The sequence below is a fragment of the Ahaetulla prasina genome, chromosome 9 (assembly GCF_028640845.1).
Source record: "Ahaetulla prasina isolate Xishuangbanna chromosome 9, ASM2864084v1, whole genome shotgun sequence".
Classification (NCBI taxonomy): domain Eukaryota; kingdom Metazoa; phylum Chordata; class Lepidosauria; order Squamata; family Colubridae; genus Ahaetulla; species Ahaetulla prasina.
Genome location: NC_080547.1, coordinates 4937704 through 4952170, shown reverse-complemented (window position 1 = coordinate 4952170; position 14467 = coordinate 4937704). Strand labels below are relative to the sequence as shown.

At 43.6% G+C, this 14467-nt stretch overlaps 2 protein-coding genes across 4 annotated transcripts in view; both read right to left on the bottom strand.

The window, feature by feature from the left end:
* The window catches only part of CCAR2 (cell cycle and apoptosis regulator 2), a 40108-nt gene extending 39532 nt beyond the window's left edge, over positions 1 to 576 (bottom strand). The window contains exon 1 of one of the 3 annotated variants that reach the window (XM_058194747.1): positions 430 to 576. The gene's annotated coding sequence lies outside the window, so the exon portion shown is untranslated. Of the gene's footprint in view, positions 1 to 227; positions 337 to 429 lie in introns of those variants that run through there. The other 2 variants (XM_058194745.1, XM_058194746.1) reach the window with 2 other exon arrangements.
* Positions 577 to 2646: 2070 nt separating this feature from the next.
* Positions 2647 to 14467, bottom strand: part of LOC131203992 (uncharacterized) — a 31836-nt gene continuing 20015 nt past the window's right edge. The window contains exons 4-7 of the mRNA XM_058194770.1: positions 12731 to 12841; positions 11562 to 11726; positions 7484 to 7623; positions 2647 to 3377 (exon numbers count right to left, since the gene is read on the bottom strand). Coding sequence (XP_058050753.1) covers position 3377; positions 7484 to 7623; positions 11562 to 11726; positions 12731 to 12841 — 417 coding nt within the window. The 3' untranslated portion in view covers positions 2647 to 3376. The remainder of the gene's footprint in view (positions 3378 to 7483; positions 7624 to 11561; positions 11727 to 12730; positions 12842 to 14467) is intronic.

Sequence of the window (14467 nt, the reverse complement as noted above, 5' to 3'; positions counted from 1 at the left end):
CCCTCAGGGTGTCCCCCGCGGAAAAAGTCCCCCCCCCCACGAAAAAGGAGGAGGGGGGGAAGAGCCCGTCTAGATGCCCTCAGGGTGTCCCCCTCCTCCTGCTCCCCCCCCCAAAAGGGCCCCTTCGGGAAAGCCAACCCGGGGCGAGGGAAGGAGAAAGCCCGGCGGAGCAGGGAGCTCGGGAGAGCGACGTGTCTACTCAACCCACCCACCCCCGCCTGGCCTACACTGCGGGGTCGTCGTGCCACACACACGCGCGCGGAGGGCGCCTCCGAGGCTTTCACGGGGCCGGGAGGCGAAGGCGGCCAACGGGCGCTGAGAGGAACCGAGAGGCGGATTCCTAGCGCGGCCCTCCCCCCCGCCCCCCGGCTCGAGAGGCAGGCCGCGGAGAGAAAGGGGGGCTGCGGGGGGGGGGAGTGGAGGACCCACCTGAGGCGGCGGGGAGGGCGCCCGGCTGCGACCCCGGGGACAAAGGAACCCGGATGTGCGCCTGCCTGAGCGGAAACGCCTCCTTCGCCCGCCCTCCCGCCCCGGAAGGGCTCTCTTGCCCGGAGTGAAGCGCCACCCGGAAGCGAATGGGAAAGGCAAGTCTCGGTCCTCCCAGAGGGGAAAGAGCGTCGCTCCTCGAAGATGGAGGGGGGGGACGGGGGAAAGGAGGGAGGATGGCCCTCCAGGTGTGTCTGGGTTACATATCCCAGCATCCTGGGCTTCTTTGGGCGGGAAGGATGATGGGGAGACTCCCCGCAGGCAGCCACATAGCGCCTCCCAGAATTCCCAGCCCCAGCCGCTAAGGATTCTGGGAAATGTGGTCCAACACATCTGGGTGCGCCTGCTAGCAAAAGGAAGGGTCGCCCTAGATATGATATGGGAAGCAAAAAGAAAACACATCCAGCATCAAATAAATACTGTAGGAATTTGGTGGGGGTTTTTTTTCAAGTTTTGAAACTTGGCAGGGACAAAATCCCGTATTTTAACGAAGTGTGGAATAAAATTATTTTTTTTATTTTTTTATTTTTTTATTTTTTTTATTTTATATTTATTTATTTATTTATTTATTTATTTATTTATTTATTTATTTATTTATTTATTTATTTAGTCAAATGCATATTAAATAATATATATAAGTACAAGCATGAAATGAATGCATAAAATGAATGCAACTAAAGGGAACATTAGGACAGGGACGGTAGGCACGCTGGTGCCCCTTAAATCAGGGGTCTCCAACCTTGGTCCCTTTAAGGACTTGTGGACTTCAATTCCCAGAGTTCCTCAGCCAGTTTTGCTGGCTGAGGGACTCTGGGAGTTGAAGTCCACAAGTCCTTAAAGGGACCAAGGTTGGAGACCCCTGGCTTAAATCACAAGCTCCCAACGTCTGGAAATAATCAGAGCTGGCCTCAGTCCTCTTCATTTTGTTTATTATTCTTATTATTATTTATTAAATTTTTATACTGCCCTTCTCCCGAAGGACTCAGGGCGGTGTACAGCCAAAAATAAAAAAACAGAATATATACGATTAAGACAACATTTAAAACATAGCAAATTATAAAGGCTGATAATTAAAATTTAAGTTTAAAAGCGTGTGCTTTGCCACCCAGTGGCAAGTCGGAGAACTGTTTGGAGCCTCTTTTCTTTTCCAGCCCCCAAGTTTGTAGCTTTGTAGGCGTGCTCTTATTTTGCTCACTTCTTCGCATTTTCTCGGTGTGCGGCTTAAATTAATCAGACACAAGTGGATCCTTTTGATGGTTTAATGTAGGAATCGCTAAACCGCAATAAATTAAGAGCTGCCAGGCCTCTCCATTAGCCACCTAGGTGATTTAGGCCAAGGGTCTCCAACCTTGGCAACTTTAAGACTTGTGGACTTCAACTCCCAGAATCCCTCAGCCAGCAAAGCAAAGCTGGCTGAGGAATTCTGGGAATTGAAGTCCACAAGTCTTAAAGTTGGCAAGGTTGGAGACCCCTGATTTAGACTGTTTATATTCTCTGCATTATTCACTGACCTGGTCTTTTGGGAAGTTCAGCTGGCTGTTCAGAGATGGGCCGCCTACATCCTTCCAAGTTGCAATCTTTTGTCCCGGGCTTCATATCTCATGTACAATTTTTGAAATCAATACACAGGCCGATACTTCCTCTCCCCAACTCCCATCTTCGTTAGAGGGAGAATAGGAATGAACATACTCTCTTTTCCACTACACAATGCATATTTTAAATCATGCTCTCTCAGCTTGGGTAAGCATCACAATACAAAGGCTATTTTAAATCCCTGGTTTTTAAAAAAAATCATATTGCAGCCCAGCCTCATTTGGATTACAATTCTCTACATTTAAGAAGCACGTTCTCTTACTCTGCAGAAGGAGATGCGCAGCTAGAAGGGAGCACAGCAGATATTCTCCCAGCTAAACAAAATATCACCTGCACCGACCAGCAAAATTCTTTCCATCTTGAATTCATTGATCTATTGCTCGCTCCGGGATTTCCATGTATCCTAAAACTCCACTATTGCCTGTTCTTCATTCTAAACCCCAAAGCATAAAGGGGAAACATCGCAATTTCAAGCAGAAACAGGATCACGTTCTAAAGTTTTGGGACTCTGCATTTTCCTATAGACCTTCTACTTTAGCAGGCTATCGTAAGAGAGCTGCTCCCCGATATCCCTTCTGTCCTTGGTGTTTGCCTTGACTAGATGGACGGCCCTACTCCAGCAACTATTTATTTAGGGATGAGAATGCTGATCTTCGTGGCACCAAGGAACTCAGTGTTTCCCTTTCCAACATTTAAGCCGTGGTAAATTAAGTTTTCAGGATAGCCAGGAGGATCTGTCATACACTGGAGTTGGGTCAGTCTCCTTCAGCACTAGCCACAAATGACTGGCGATTATGGGCATTGGAATCCGATGTATCTGGACAGCATCAGATTGTGAGAAGCTAAAACGCCATTCTAAATTCATGCAATTGAAACCATCAATACAAGTATCCTACTTGATGCAACTGAAAGTCAGCTGCTTCCAAATTTAACCGCTCGTATCCTCTGGGAGGTTAGGTGGTTCCCTTGTATGATCCAACAGGTCTCCGCTTGATTCATGACATGCTACTTCTCCACTGCAAAGGATTCCATATATCTCCAGAAACTGTTTTTCAACCGTGCATCCTTCCATGCGGCATGAAATGGTACAGCCCTGAAAAGCTTTGGTACCACGTTCTACTGAATTTACCTTTTCCAAAAAAAAAAAAAATTCTCTACTCTCAGGTTCAGATTTTTAAGTCTGCAAAACATTTTATTTTGCTTCTTTAAATACAATACAATAAATACAATAAATATATTCAAACTCACAGCCACAGATATAGTTATCTGTTAAAAATACTAAAAAAATACAATTTCATCTGTGAAGTTGCACAGTTGCACACACCAAATGGGGGAAGAGAAAGGGAGGGGCAGAGAGAGAGAAAAATGAAGAGAACATCAGATTTGTTTAATTAAAAAAAACCACTGAACAATTAAACAAACAAGACACTTCACATTCTGCAAAGCAGGGATTTTCCAATGGACATGAGGGGACAGAAGATTGTTCTGGTTGCACCATTTTTTTCTGCCCGCAAAAGGATCAAAAAAGATTCATGGGAATGAATATATTAGCAATATCTGGTTTTTTCTCCCCTCCTTTTTGCTGGGAAGAATCCCAAGGCTTTTCGTTTCAGTTCAGTTCAATTCCAAGAAAACAAAAGAAGGTTTCGTCTGCCTTGCTTTGGTTCTTCTCTGAATATCTCTCGGACCTTGTCAGTATTCTGCTGAAGAATACTCAGAGCCCATGACTCTTAATGATGCCTGTGGGGACGTTGATGGGCCCAAGACAAACGTGGGAGAGGGACAAACAGTTTGCACAACGAGCTACCTTTGTAGGTCTCAAAAATGTCACTCTTTTCCAAACATAGCAGCGGTAAAGTTGCAAGCACGGGTTTTATTTATGTTATTTAACCGAAATGCTTTCTGTCACTTGGACCCCCAGCCCCAGAAAAGGCCACCTACCCCACCCAAATATAATGTTTCCAAGCCTAGAGAGAGCAAACTGCCATTTCTCCCCCACCCCTGCTGAAATTGTGGGGGGGGGGAATGGGACGGTGCTGGGAGAACTATTTCATCTCAAAATGGACCCAGCTGGTCTGCTTTTTAAATAGACTCCTAAGAGTGTTATATTTCTTTTCCTTAATTAGTGCTTTGGATGGTATGTTTTTAATCACGCTTTGCAAAGCTACTTCGTGTATTTTTACAGTCCAAACCTGCTTTTTTGGCTCTTATCATTTGTGCTGGCTCTCAGTAAAATACAAACCCATCTTTGCAGAGAGGAAAAACAGGTGTGAAAGTGAACCTACAGGAACAAAACTGCATCTTACAAGGTCTATTTTTCAGAGCGTTGTAACCATTACCTAGTGGTCACCCCCCACAATAAATGCACACATCGTGTGGTGGACATGTGTAGAAGCTAAAACAGGGGTGTCCAGACTTGGCCCCTTGAAGAGTGGTGGACTTCAACTCCCAGAATTCCCCAGCCAGCATGAGCTATAAATATGAGCAAGTTGCTGGCTGGGGAATTCTGGGAGTTGAAGTCCACCACTCTTCAAAGGGCCAAGTTTGGATATCCCTGAGCTAAAAGATATTTAAAATTGCCACAAAAAAGAGGGAGTCAAACTATTCTTCAATGCACCTGAGGGTAGAACAAGAAGCAATGGGTGGAAACTAATCAAGGAGAAAAGCAACTTAGAACTAAGGAGAAATTTCCTGACAGTTACAACAATTAATTAGTGGAACAACTTGCCTGCAGAAGTTGTAAATGCTCCAACACTGGAAATTTTTAAGAAAATGCTGGATAACCATTTGTCTGAAATGGTGTAGGGTTTCCTGCCTGGGCATGGGGTTGGATTAGAAGACCTCCAAGGTCCCTTCTGTTATTATTATTATTATATTGGTCTAAAATCCACACATGGTTGGAAAAGATGATAAAGAAACACACTGACATTAAGCCAGAAGTTTTTCTATTGGGAATTATATCTGAAACATATAGTAGAGAAGATATTTGATTGTAAATGTTTTGACAGAAGCAAGGATTGTCTTTGCCAAAAATTGGAAAAACGAAAAATTACCATTGCAAGAGGAAATTATTAGCAAATGATGGAGTGCGCAGAAATGAGTAAATTGACATTAGAAATTAGAGAACAAGAAGATAAACAATTTTACAAGATATGGGATCTCTTTTATCAATGGTTAGAAGAGAAATTATGTTAAAGGGAATTAAGAAAGGTTAGGATAAAGGGAAATGTTTAAATTACATAATTGATTTTAGGGAATGGATTTGAAGATATTAATTTGGAAAGTTGACTTTAAGGGAGTAATTGAAATGTTACAGTTAATTAGAGTTATTTGATTATAGTTGAGATACATATCAGATTGACAAAATACAAGTTCAGATAAATTAACTGGAATGTATATGGCATGTAGCACATAAGAATGGGGATCAGCCCACCGACACAAATGTATCTGGATCGAAGATGATTTTATGTATGTTTGTTTGTTAAAAAATAATTTTTTTTTTACAAAAATAAATAAATAAATAAATGCACATATTGTGCCTGCGTATGTAGCAATGAGCAGCTGTATTAAACCAAAGGCTTGGCTCTACTGTTTCGATTTCCTTTCATTGTCACAACTGCACACTCTAACACAGCATTTCTCAATTTCGGAAACTTTTAAGATGCATGGACTTCAATTCCCAGAATTCCCCAGCCAGCAAGTTGTGGGAGACAGATAGTGCTTAAGGCACCAGGCTAGAAATCAAGAGACTGGAAAGTCTAGTCCATCCATAGGCATGAAAGCCAACTGAATGGCATTCTCCCCTCATCCCAAACCTTCCCAGGTTGTTACGGCGAAAAGGAGGAGGAGGAGGAGGAAGTATTAGGTATGTTTGCCACCTTGAGTTATTTATAAAAATAATAAAGGCGGGATATAAATAAATAAATACATAGACAGGTAAGCAAGCAAGCTCGGCTCTTCGGATGTTGCATTGGTTTTTTTCCCTGCAATAACATGTAGAGCCATGCATTTAAATTGCTTAGAAAGATGATTCCTATTCTATTAATTCCTATTATACCTCCAATGAATCACAGTAGTTTGTAGAGCTGAAAGGTCTCTTATTAATCTCACATCTGTCCGAAACAGGAACAGGCCCCGCATTCTTTCAGGGCTCAGTATCCAAGACTCAACACTTAATAATAACAGAGTTGGAAGGGACCTTGGAGGCCTTCTAGTCCAACCCCCTGCCCAGGAAGAAAACCCTACACCACTTCAGACAAATGGCTATCCAACATTTTCTTAAAAATGTCCAGTATTGGAGCATTTACAACTTCTGGAGGCAAGTTGTTCCACTGATTAATTGTTCTGACTGTCAGGAAATTTCTCCTTAGTTCTAAGTTGTTTCTCTCCTTGATTAGTTTCCACCCATTGCTTCTTGTCCTACCCTCCGGTGCTTTGGAAAATAGCTTGACTCCCTCTTCTTTGGGGCAACCCCTGAGATATTGGAACACAGCTATCGTGTCTCCCCTAGTCCTCCTTTTCATTAAACTAGACATACCCAGTTCCTGCAACCGTTCTTTATATATTTCAGCCTCCAGTCCCCTAATCATCTTTGTTGCTCTTCTCTGCACTCTTTCTAGAGTCTCAACATCTTTTTTACACCGTGGAGATGTAAAAAACGATGATAGAAGACTTAGATTCCCAGTAGGTGGAACAATTTAGGTCTAATTGTTCTGACTGTCAGGAAATTTCTCCTTAGTTCTAAGTTGCTTCTCTCCTTGATTAACATAACATAACAACAGAGTTGGAAGGGACCTTGGAGGCCTTCTAGTCCAACCCCCTGCCCAGGCAGGAAACCCTACACCATCTCAGTCAGATGGTTATCCAACATTTTCTTAAAAATTTCCAGTGTTGGAACATTCACAACTTCTGAAGGCAAGTCGTTCCACTTATTAATTGTTCTAACTGTCAGGAAATTTCTCCTTAGTTCTAAGTTGCTTCTTTCTTTGCTCAGTTTCCACCCATTGCTTCTTGTTCTACCCTCAGGTGCTTTGGAGAACAGCCCGACTCCCTCTTCTTTGTGGCAGCCCCTGAGATATTGGAACACTGCTATCATGTCTCCCCTAGTCCTTCTTTTCATCAGACTAGACATACTCAGTTCCTGCAACCATTCTTCATATGTTTTAGCCTCCAGTCCCCTAATCATCTTTGTTGCTCTTCTCTGCACTCTTTCTAGAGTCTCAGCATCTTTTTTACATCGCGGCGACCAAAACTGGATGCAATTAGTTTCCACCCATTGCTTCTTGTTCTATCCTCAGGTCTTTTGGAGAATAGTTTGACTAACTCTTCTTTGTGGCAACCTCTGAGATGGGGTGGGGGTAGTCCTAGATCTGAATAATAATCCCAGCATCATGTCCTTACTTACCAAGAGTGCCGGCTTTGGGATGTGATGTCACTACTGGTGGTATTCCTTGAAACTGTGATTTGGATGATTTCTTTAGGCTGTTCAGATTTCCTTCTAATTCGAAACAGCCCCTTCAATCTTCCCCAGAAGGATCGGTCGTTCTGGAGGAGAGAGACACATGGTGAGGGAGGATGCAGCCAAAAGGAAACAAAGGCTGGGACACAATTCTTCCCTTACAAGGACTCGTCTCAGAGCAGCCTCTTCCAACTTGGGGAGCTTCCGATCGGCTGTGACTTTTGAGTCCCAGAATTCCAAAGCCTGTTGGAATATTGGGAATACCGAGACTTGCAAGTCACAGTCCCACAAAGGAAACCGGCACGACCCTTAACTGAAAGTCCAGCAGAAAGAGAAAGCACTTGGCCCAACGTAACCCAGATAGTTCATTTCAGACATTATTTCTCTGCATGGTGGAAACACTAGCTACTTCCCCGGTCCTTCTTTGGGGTTTTCATAAAGTGAGAATGAAGTTTATGAAATGATCAGGTTCTGACCAGTTCTGGAGAACCGGTAGTGGAAATTTTGAGTAGTTCGGAGAACCGGTAGTAAAAATTCTAACTGGCCCCACCCCCATCTATTCTCAGCCTCCCGAGTCCCAGCTGATCGGGAGGAAATGGGGATTTTGCAGTATCCTTCCCCTGGAATGGGGTGGGAATGGAGATTTTACAGTATCCTTCCCCTGCCACGCCCACCAAGCCACGCCCATCAAGCCATGCCATGCCCACCAAGCCACACCCACAGAACCTGTAGTAAAAAAAATTTGAAACCCACCACTGACAACCTTCTTATCTGTCTGAAAATGTTTAAACTCTTTGAACCCTCCAATATTTACATAAAAGCATCTGTACAAATTTGCTGGATCAGATCCAAGTTCCTTTGTATGGGTAATTCATCAGTCACAAGCAACATCTCTGGGCCTCCTTGCGTCCAGAATAAACCCTCCACTCCAGCGCTTGGATCTGTTTTAGGCTACAATTCTCATCGTCTCTTCCCACTGATCCCACACCAGTTAGACCAAATACAGGTAGTCCTCGATTTACATCCACAACTGAGCCCACAATTTCAGTTGTTAAGTGAGAAATGTGTTAAGGGAGTTTCCCCCCCCATTTTATGACTTTTCTTGCCACAGTCTCCTGCCGTTGTTAAGTGAATCACACGGTTAAGGGGATCTGGCTTCTTTGCGCATCAGAAGGTTGCAAAAGGTGATCACATGACGTCAGGATCAGAGGTGGGTTTCAGCAGGTTCTGACCAGTTCTGGAGAAGCGATAGCGGAAATTTTGAGTAGTTCGGAGAACCAGTAGTATAAAATTCTGACTGGCCCCACCCCCCATCGATTCTCTGCCTCCCGAGTCTCAGCTGATCGGGGAAATGGGGATTTTGCAGTAATCTTCCCCTGGAGTGGGGAGGGAATGGAGATTTTATAGTATCCTTCACCAAGCCATGCCATGCCCACTAAGCCAGACCCAGAGAAGCGGTAGTAAAAAATGTTGAAGCCCACCACTGGTCGGGACACTGCAACCGTCATAAATAGGAGTCAGTTGCCAAACACAGGAATTTTGATCCTGTGACCACCGCAACGTTCATAAGTGTGAAAACTGGTCATAAGTCACTTTTTTCAGGCCTGTTGTAACTTCAAACAGTCTCTAAATGAACTGCTGTAAGTCGAAGACCAGCTGTATAGGTTAGTCCAACTTATTTGGACAGCACCCCAGTTGTACAGCTACAGGTTTGCCATTCTCGTGGTAGAGAAGTCAAACCGCAGTGGCTGAACAAGTGGAGATCACTGCATTAACGGTAAACCATAATTCATCCCAGGTCTGATGTAAAATATTACATGAACCAATATCTTCCTCTTACGTCTCTCTCTGTCGTGTCCCACTCCTCCGCTGACGGCCGGGTCAGGGAAATCCGAATCAGGCTTGCCTCTGCAGCTCTGCCCAAAGTCCTAGCAAAGTCCTCAGAGCAGGCAGGAGACCAGAAAGTGACTTCAGCAAGATAAGTTCGACTTTGCCTGACTCAGAGACTGCCAGAAAGCAGATCCTTTATATAGGCCATGGGGTGTGGCTCCATGACTCAGCACTTATCCAGGCCTGCCCCTCCCTTCCTTCTGTTGCCTCCGCCTATCCAGTCTTCTGATGCGAGGGTCACTCCAATCAGCAGCTGTTGGAAATAAACTTTCCTCAGGCTCACATGCTGTGGAGGAGGGGGAGGGGTCTAGCTGCTCCGTTTGCCTGGGCATGGAGCCAGGGCTGGGGCCGGGGGGTGCTCCCTCCTCAGCCTGTCTGGGCATGGAGCCAGGGCTGGGGCCGGGAGGACATTCTTCAGCGTTCGGAAGCAGATAAGCAGACCCCGGCTGCGGTGAGAGCGGGCAAGACACAACACTCTCTCTCTCCAGACTGAGTTCTGATTTACCCTCAGTCTTCATACTGGCACCCTCCCAACTTCCAGCTCACCTCACGCTTCATGCCCGATAGCCTAGTCTGACAGCTGCCCCCTGAGAGTGGCCTTCAGGTAGTCCTCGACTTACGACCAAGATGGAGCCCCAAATTCCTGTGGCTAAGCCAGACATCTCTTGCATGGCTTTTGCTCTATTGGACAACCGTTCTTTCCACACTTGCCCGTTGAATCACTGCAGTTGTTAAGTTAGTAAGTGGCTTCCCTTGTCAGACGGTCCCAAAAAGGTGACCCTGGGACACTGCACCCGTCATAAATAGGAGCCAGTTGCTAAGTGTTCGAATTTTGATCACCTCTCCATGGGGAAGTTTGCAGGGATCATAAGTGTGAAAAATGGCCGTAAGACACTTTTTTCTGCGCCCTTGTAATTTCCAATAGTCACTAAACGAATGGCTGTAAGTTGAGGACTACCCATAATGGAACAGAAGCATCAGAACACGATTCAAATCCATACCGGGCCCTGAAACTCAACTGGTTGCTCTTGAAAAAACTCTCTCTCTCTTTCACTGTCTCTCTTTCTCTCTCTCTCTCTCTCTGTTTTACTCTTTCTCTGTCTCTCTCTGTTTCACTTTCTCTCTGTTTACTCTCTCTCTGTTTCTCTCTCTGTTTACTCTCTGTTTACTCTTTCTTTCTCTGTTTTACTTTCTCTCTGTCTCTCTGTTTACTCTTTCTTTCTCTGTTTTACTTTCTCTCTCTCTCTCTCTTACTCTTTCTCTCTCTCTCCTTTACTCTTTCTCTCTCTCGCTCTCTCTGTTTTACTTTCTCTCACTCTCTCTGTTTTATTCTTTCTCTCTCTCTCTGTTTCACTTTCTCTCTGTTTACTCTCTCTCTGTTTCTCTCTCTGTTTACTCTCTGTTTACTCTTTCTTTCTCTGTTTTACTTTCTCTCTCTCTCTCTGTTTACTCTTTCTTTCTCTGTTTTACTTTCTCTCTCTCTCTCTCTTACTCTTTCTCTCTCTCTCCTTTACTCTTTCTCTCTCTCGCTCTCTCTGTTTTACTTTCTCTCACTCTCTCTGTTTTATTCTTTCTCTCACTCTCTGTGTTTTATTCTTTCTCTCTCTCTCTCTGTTTCACTTTCTCTCTGTTTACTCTGTTTCTCTCTCTGTTTACTCTCTGTTTACTCTTTCTTTCTCTGTTTTACTTTCTCTCTCTCTCTCTCTTACTCTTTCTCTCTCTCCTTACTCTTTCTCTCTCGCCTCTCTGTTTTACTTTCTCTCACTCTCTCTGTTTTATTCTTTCTCTCTCTCTCTCTCTGTTTTACTCTTTCTCTGTCTCTCTCTGTTTCACTTTCTCTCTGTTTACTCTCTCTGTTTCTCTGTTTACTCTGTTTACTCTTTCTTTCTCTGTTTTACTTTCTCTCTCTCTCTCTGTTTACTCTTTCTTTCTGTTTTACTTTCTCTCACTCTCTCTCTTTTACTTTCTCTCTCTCTCTGTTTTACTCTCTCTCTCTCTCACACTCTCACTCTTTCTCTCTCTCTCTCTCTCTCTCTCTGTCTCTCTGCCTCTCTCCCCCACCCCTTTTATCCTGTCTCTCCAAGGTTGACCATCTTCTATACATTAAAATTCATCAGCCATAGCTCTTTCTTACTTTCTCCTGTTCTAGGGTGCGGACTCGGCACTCCAGCATTTGACATTTATGGTGAATTTCCCGGTTGGCTTTTTGAAGTTTGGCAATTTTCTCCATGGTTTTACAGAGGTTCTCCAGGGAACGTAGACCCAGTCCTGGCATGGGGCGAGATGCTGGCTGTTGTGCCTGGAAAACGAACATCATGCAGAATTCTGGAATCGGCACGTTCTCTACAAATAATATTTTCTCTGGCCCTCACATAATGTGCGGGAAAACCAATTAAACTATCCAACTTCTTCAACGTCTCCAGAGATGGGAAACTCACAACCTTATTTAGTAGACTATTGCCCAACTGGAAAAGCCACCCCCTTGGTTGGTACTACATCTGTCATCTGCACCTCTATAACTGTCTGGTTTGGTTCTGCAACCCACCAAGACAGACACAGACTTCAGAGGATCATTAGAACTGCAGAAAAAACAATGGCTACCAACCTGTCTTCCATTGAGGACCTGTATACTGCACGAGTCAAAAAGAGAGCTGGGAAAATATTTACAGACCCCTCGCATCCTGGACATAAACTGTTTCAACTCCTACCCTCAAAACGACGCTATAGAGCACTGAACACCAGAACAACTAGACACAAGGACAGTTTTTTCCTGAACGCCATCACTCTGCTAAACAAATAATTCCCTCAACACTGTCAAACTATTTACTAAATCTGCACTACTATTAATCTTCTCATCGTTCCCATCACCCATCTCTTTCCACTTATGACTGTATGACTGTAACTTTGTCGCTTGTATCCTTATGATTTATACTGATATTGTTTCCTGATTATTTGTACACTATGACTATCATTAAGTGTTGTACCTTATGATTCTTGATGAACGTATCTTTTCTTTTATGTACATTGAGAGCATATGCACCAAGACAAATTCCTTGTGTGTCCAATCACACTTGGCCAATAAAAATTCTATTCTATTCTATTCTATTCTAGAGTGTTGTCTTCTTGGACCGCTGTCATCATTAGAGAGATTTCCTTATATTTAAACCAAGTTTAGCTACCTGCAACTTATACCAGTTATTATAATTTCAACTATCATTTCTGATCCTAGTTCCAATGGTAATGGAAAATAATTTTTGTGCACCTTTTCTGGAGTTTCCTATTTCTGTTCTTTCCAACACTCACCTCTTCTTTTGTTTTCTCCTCCTCAAGGATGCTGCCGCCTGAGGTAGCTTGACTGCATCCTCCAGAAGCCTCCTCCTCCAGAACCTCTTCAACACTCACTGGATTCACACACTGCAGTAAAACATGATTTATTGGGCAAGCCATTAATGGCCCGATTTGCACAACGATAACTAGCATGGCAATGTAGAAACTGGAGTGTAGGCTCTTAAGAAAGTAACCGAACAGAAGAGAGAGCATTTCTAGAGGAAACAAAGGACTTGAAATATTGTAGTTGGCAGCTATTTGAAACAGTGGAATTTATCAGTAATGTTCAGATAGCAAATTTAAACCCAATGCTTTACAAGAGATGCAGTATTTTTTTTTAAAAAAAAGTTTTTTATTTTACAGACAAACAAACATTTAGTACATCAATCATTCCTTCCGTGTGACAGCTCAGTGTTTTCTTCATGGCTCCATTTTTTTGTTGTCTCTTCTTTCTTCACTTCAGTTGAGTCTATTACCATTTTTTTCACAAGCACAGTTTTCTAATTATACCTTTCTTTTACGTAATTACCTGTTGCTTATCTGTCTTTTTTTCTAACCAATGGTAAAATGTATCCCATATCTACAGCATTATTGTAGAATCGAAAACCTCCCTTCTTTAAATTTGAAAAATCAAAAGCAACTATTGTTAAGTCTTTGCCAGGATTATCCGAGAAACCCGAACTTATATTTCCTTGCCAGCCCAAGTACATGTTTTGCTCATGACTAATTAATCATCCTCTTATCCTGCCACTCCCCCATCCATCCAAAAATACAACCAGGGAGAGGAGGAACTTCGGTGGCGATACATGCAGATGAAATAAGATGATGTAACCCAACAGCTATGCAGAACGGGAATGCAATTTCTCCAAATGCAATTTTGGATCAGTTTGGAATTCAGCTCCCCACACCTAATATCACCTTGTGTGCTTCATTATCTCTCCAGCACTTTCCTCACTGCCAAATATTTAGTCACTCCCTGGATCCCCGTGTTGTATTTTACCCCTGGCAAACACTTTATTTTGGGCAGGAGCTATTATTGACTCCCTGCCATCAATTCCTGCTCCAGGCAGCCGAGAGTAACCGAAGCCGGGTAGCAAAATTTTGAGGAAAAGCAAGCAAAGATCAACGTGTTTGCCTCAAATGACAGCTCGGAAGAGTGTTACTCGACCTCAGCAAATTTTTAAGATAGGTGAACTTCAACTCCCAGAATTCCCCAGCCATGGGGATTCTGGGAATTCACATTTCATAAAGAAACATAGCCTTAAAAAGAAAATTTCCACAAAGGTGCAGCTCCGCCATCTTGAACTTTCTGTCCTCCATCGGTTTTGGACTTCAGTTTCCGGAAATTTTATCCAGCATAGTCAAACACTGGATGAGCTTCCTGGGAGAAAAAAAGATCAAACCTTCGGGAAACCATTCAGGACTTTTCAGAATATTCGTGGCATCCAAATGTGACAGCAAAAGTTGAATCTCCGTGATTATAGGACTTCATTCCTGGGTCAGGCAGGAGGTTTGTTGACTTCAACTCCCCGCCAGTATGGCTGGCTGAGGAATTCTGGGAGTTGAAGTCCACAAATGGCCCAGTTGGACACCTGAGGTTAAAGAACTCCAACTGGTGGGGAGTAAGAGGAGAGACTATGTCCCAAAAGGTGACCACCTGATCCTAGGACAGTGCACCCGTCATAACTACGAGCCAGATGCTCAGTGTCCAGA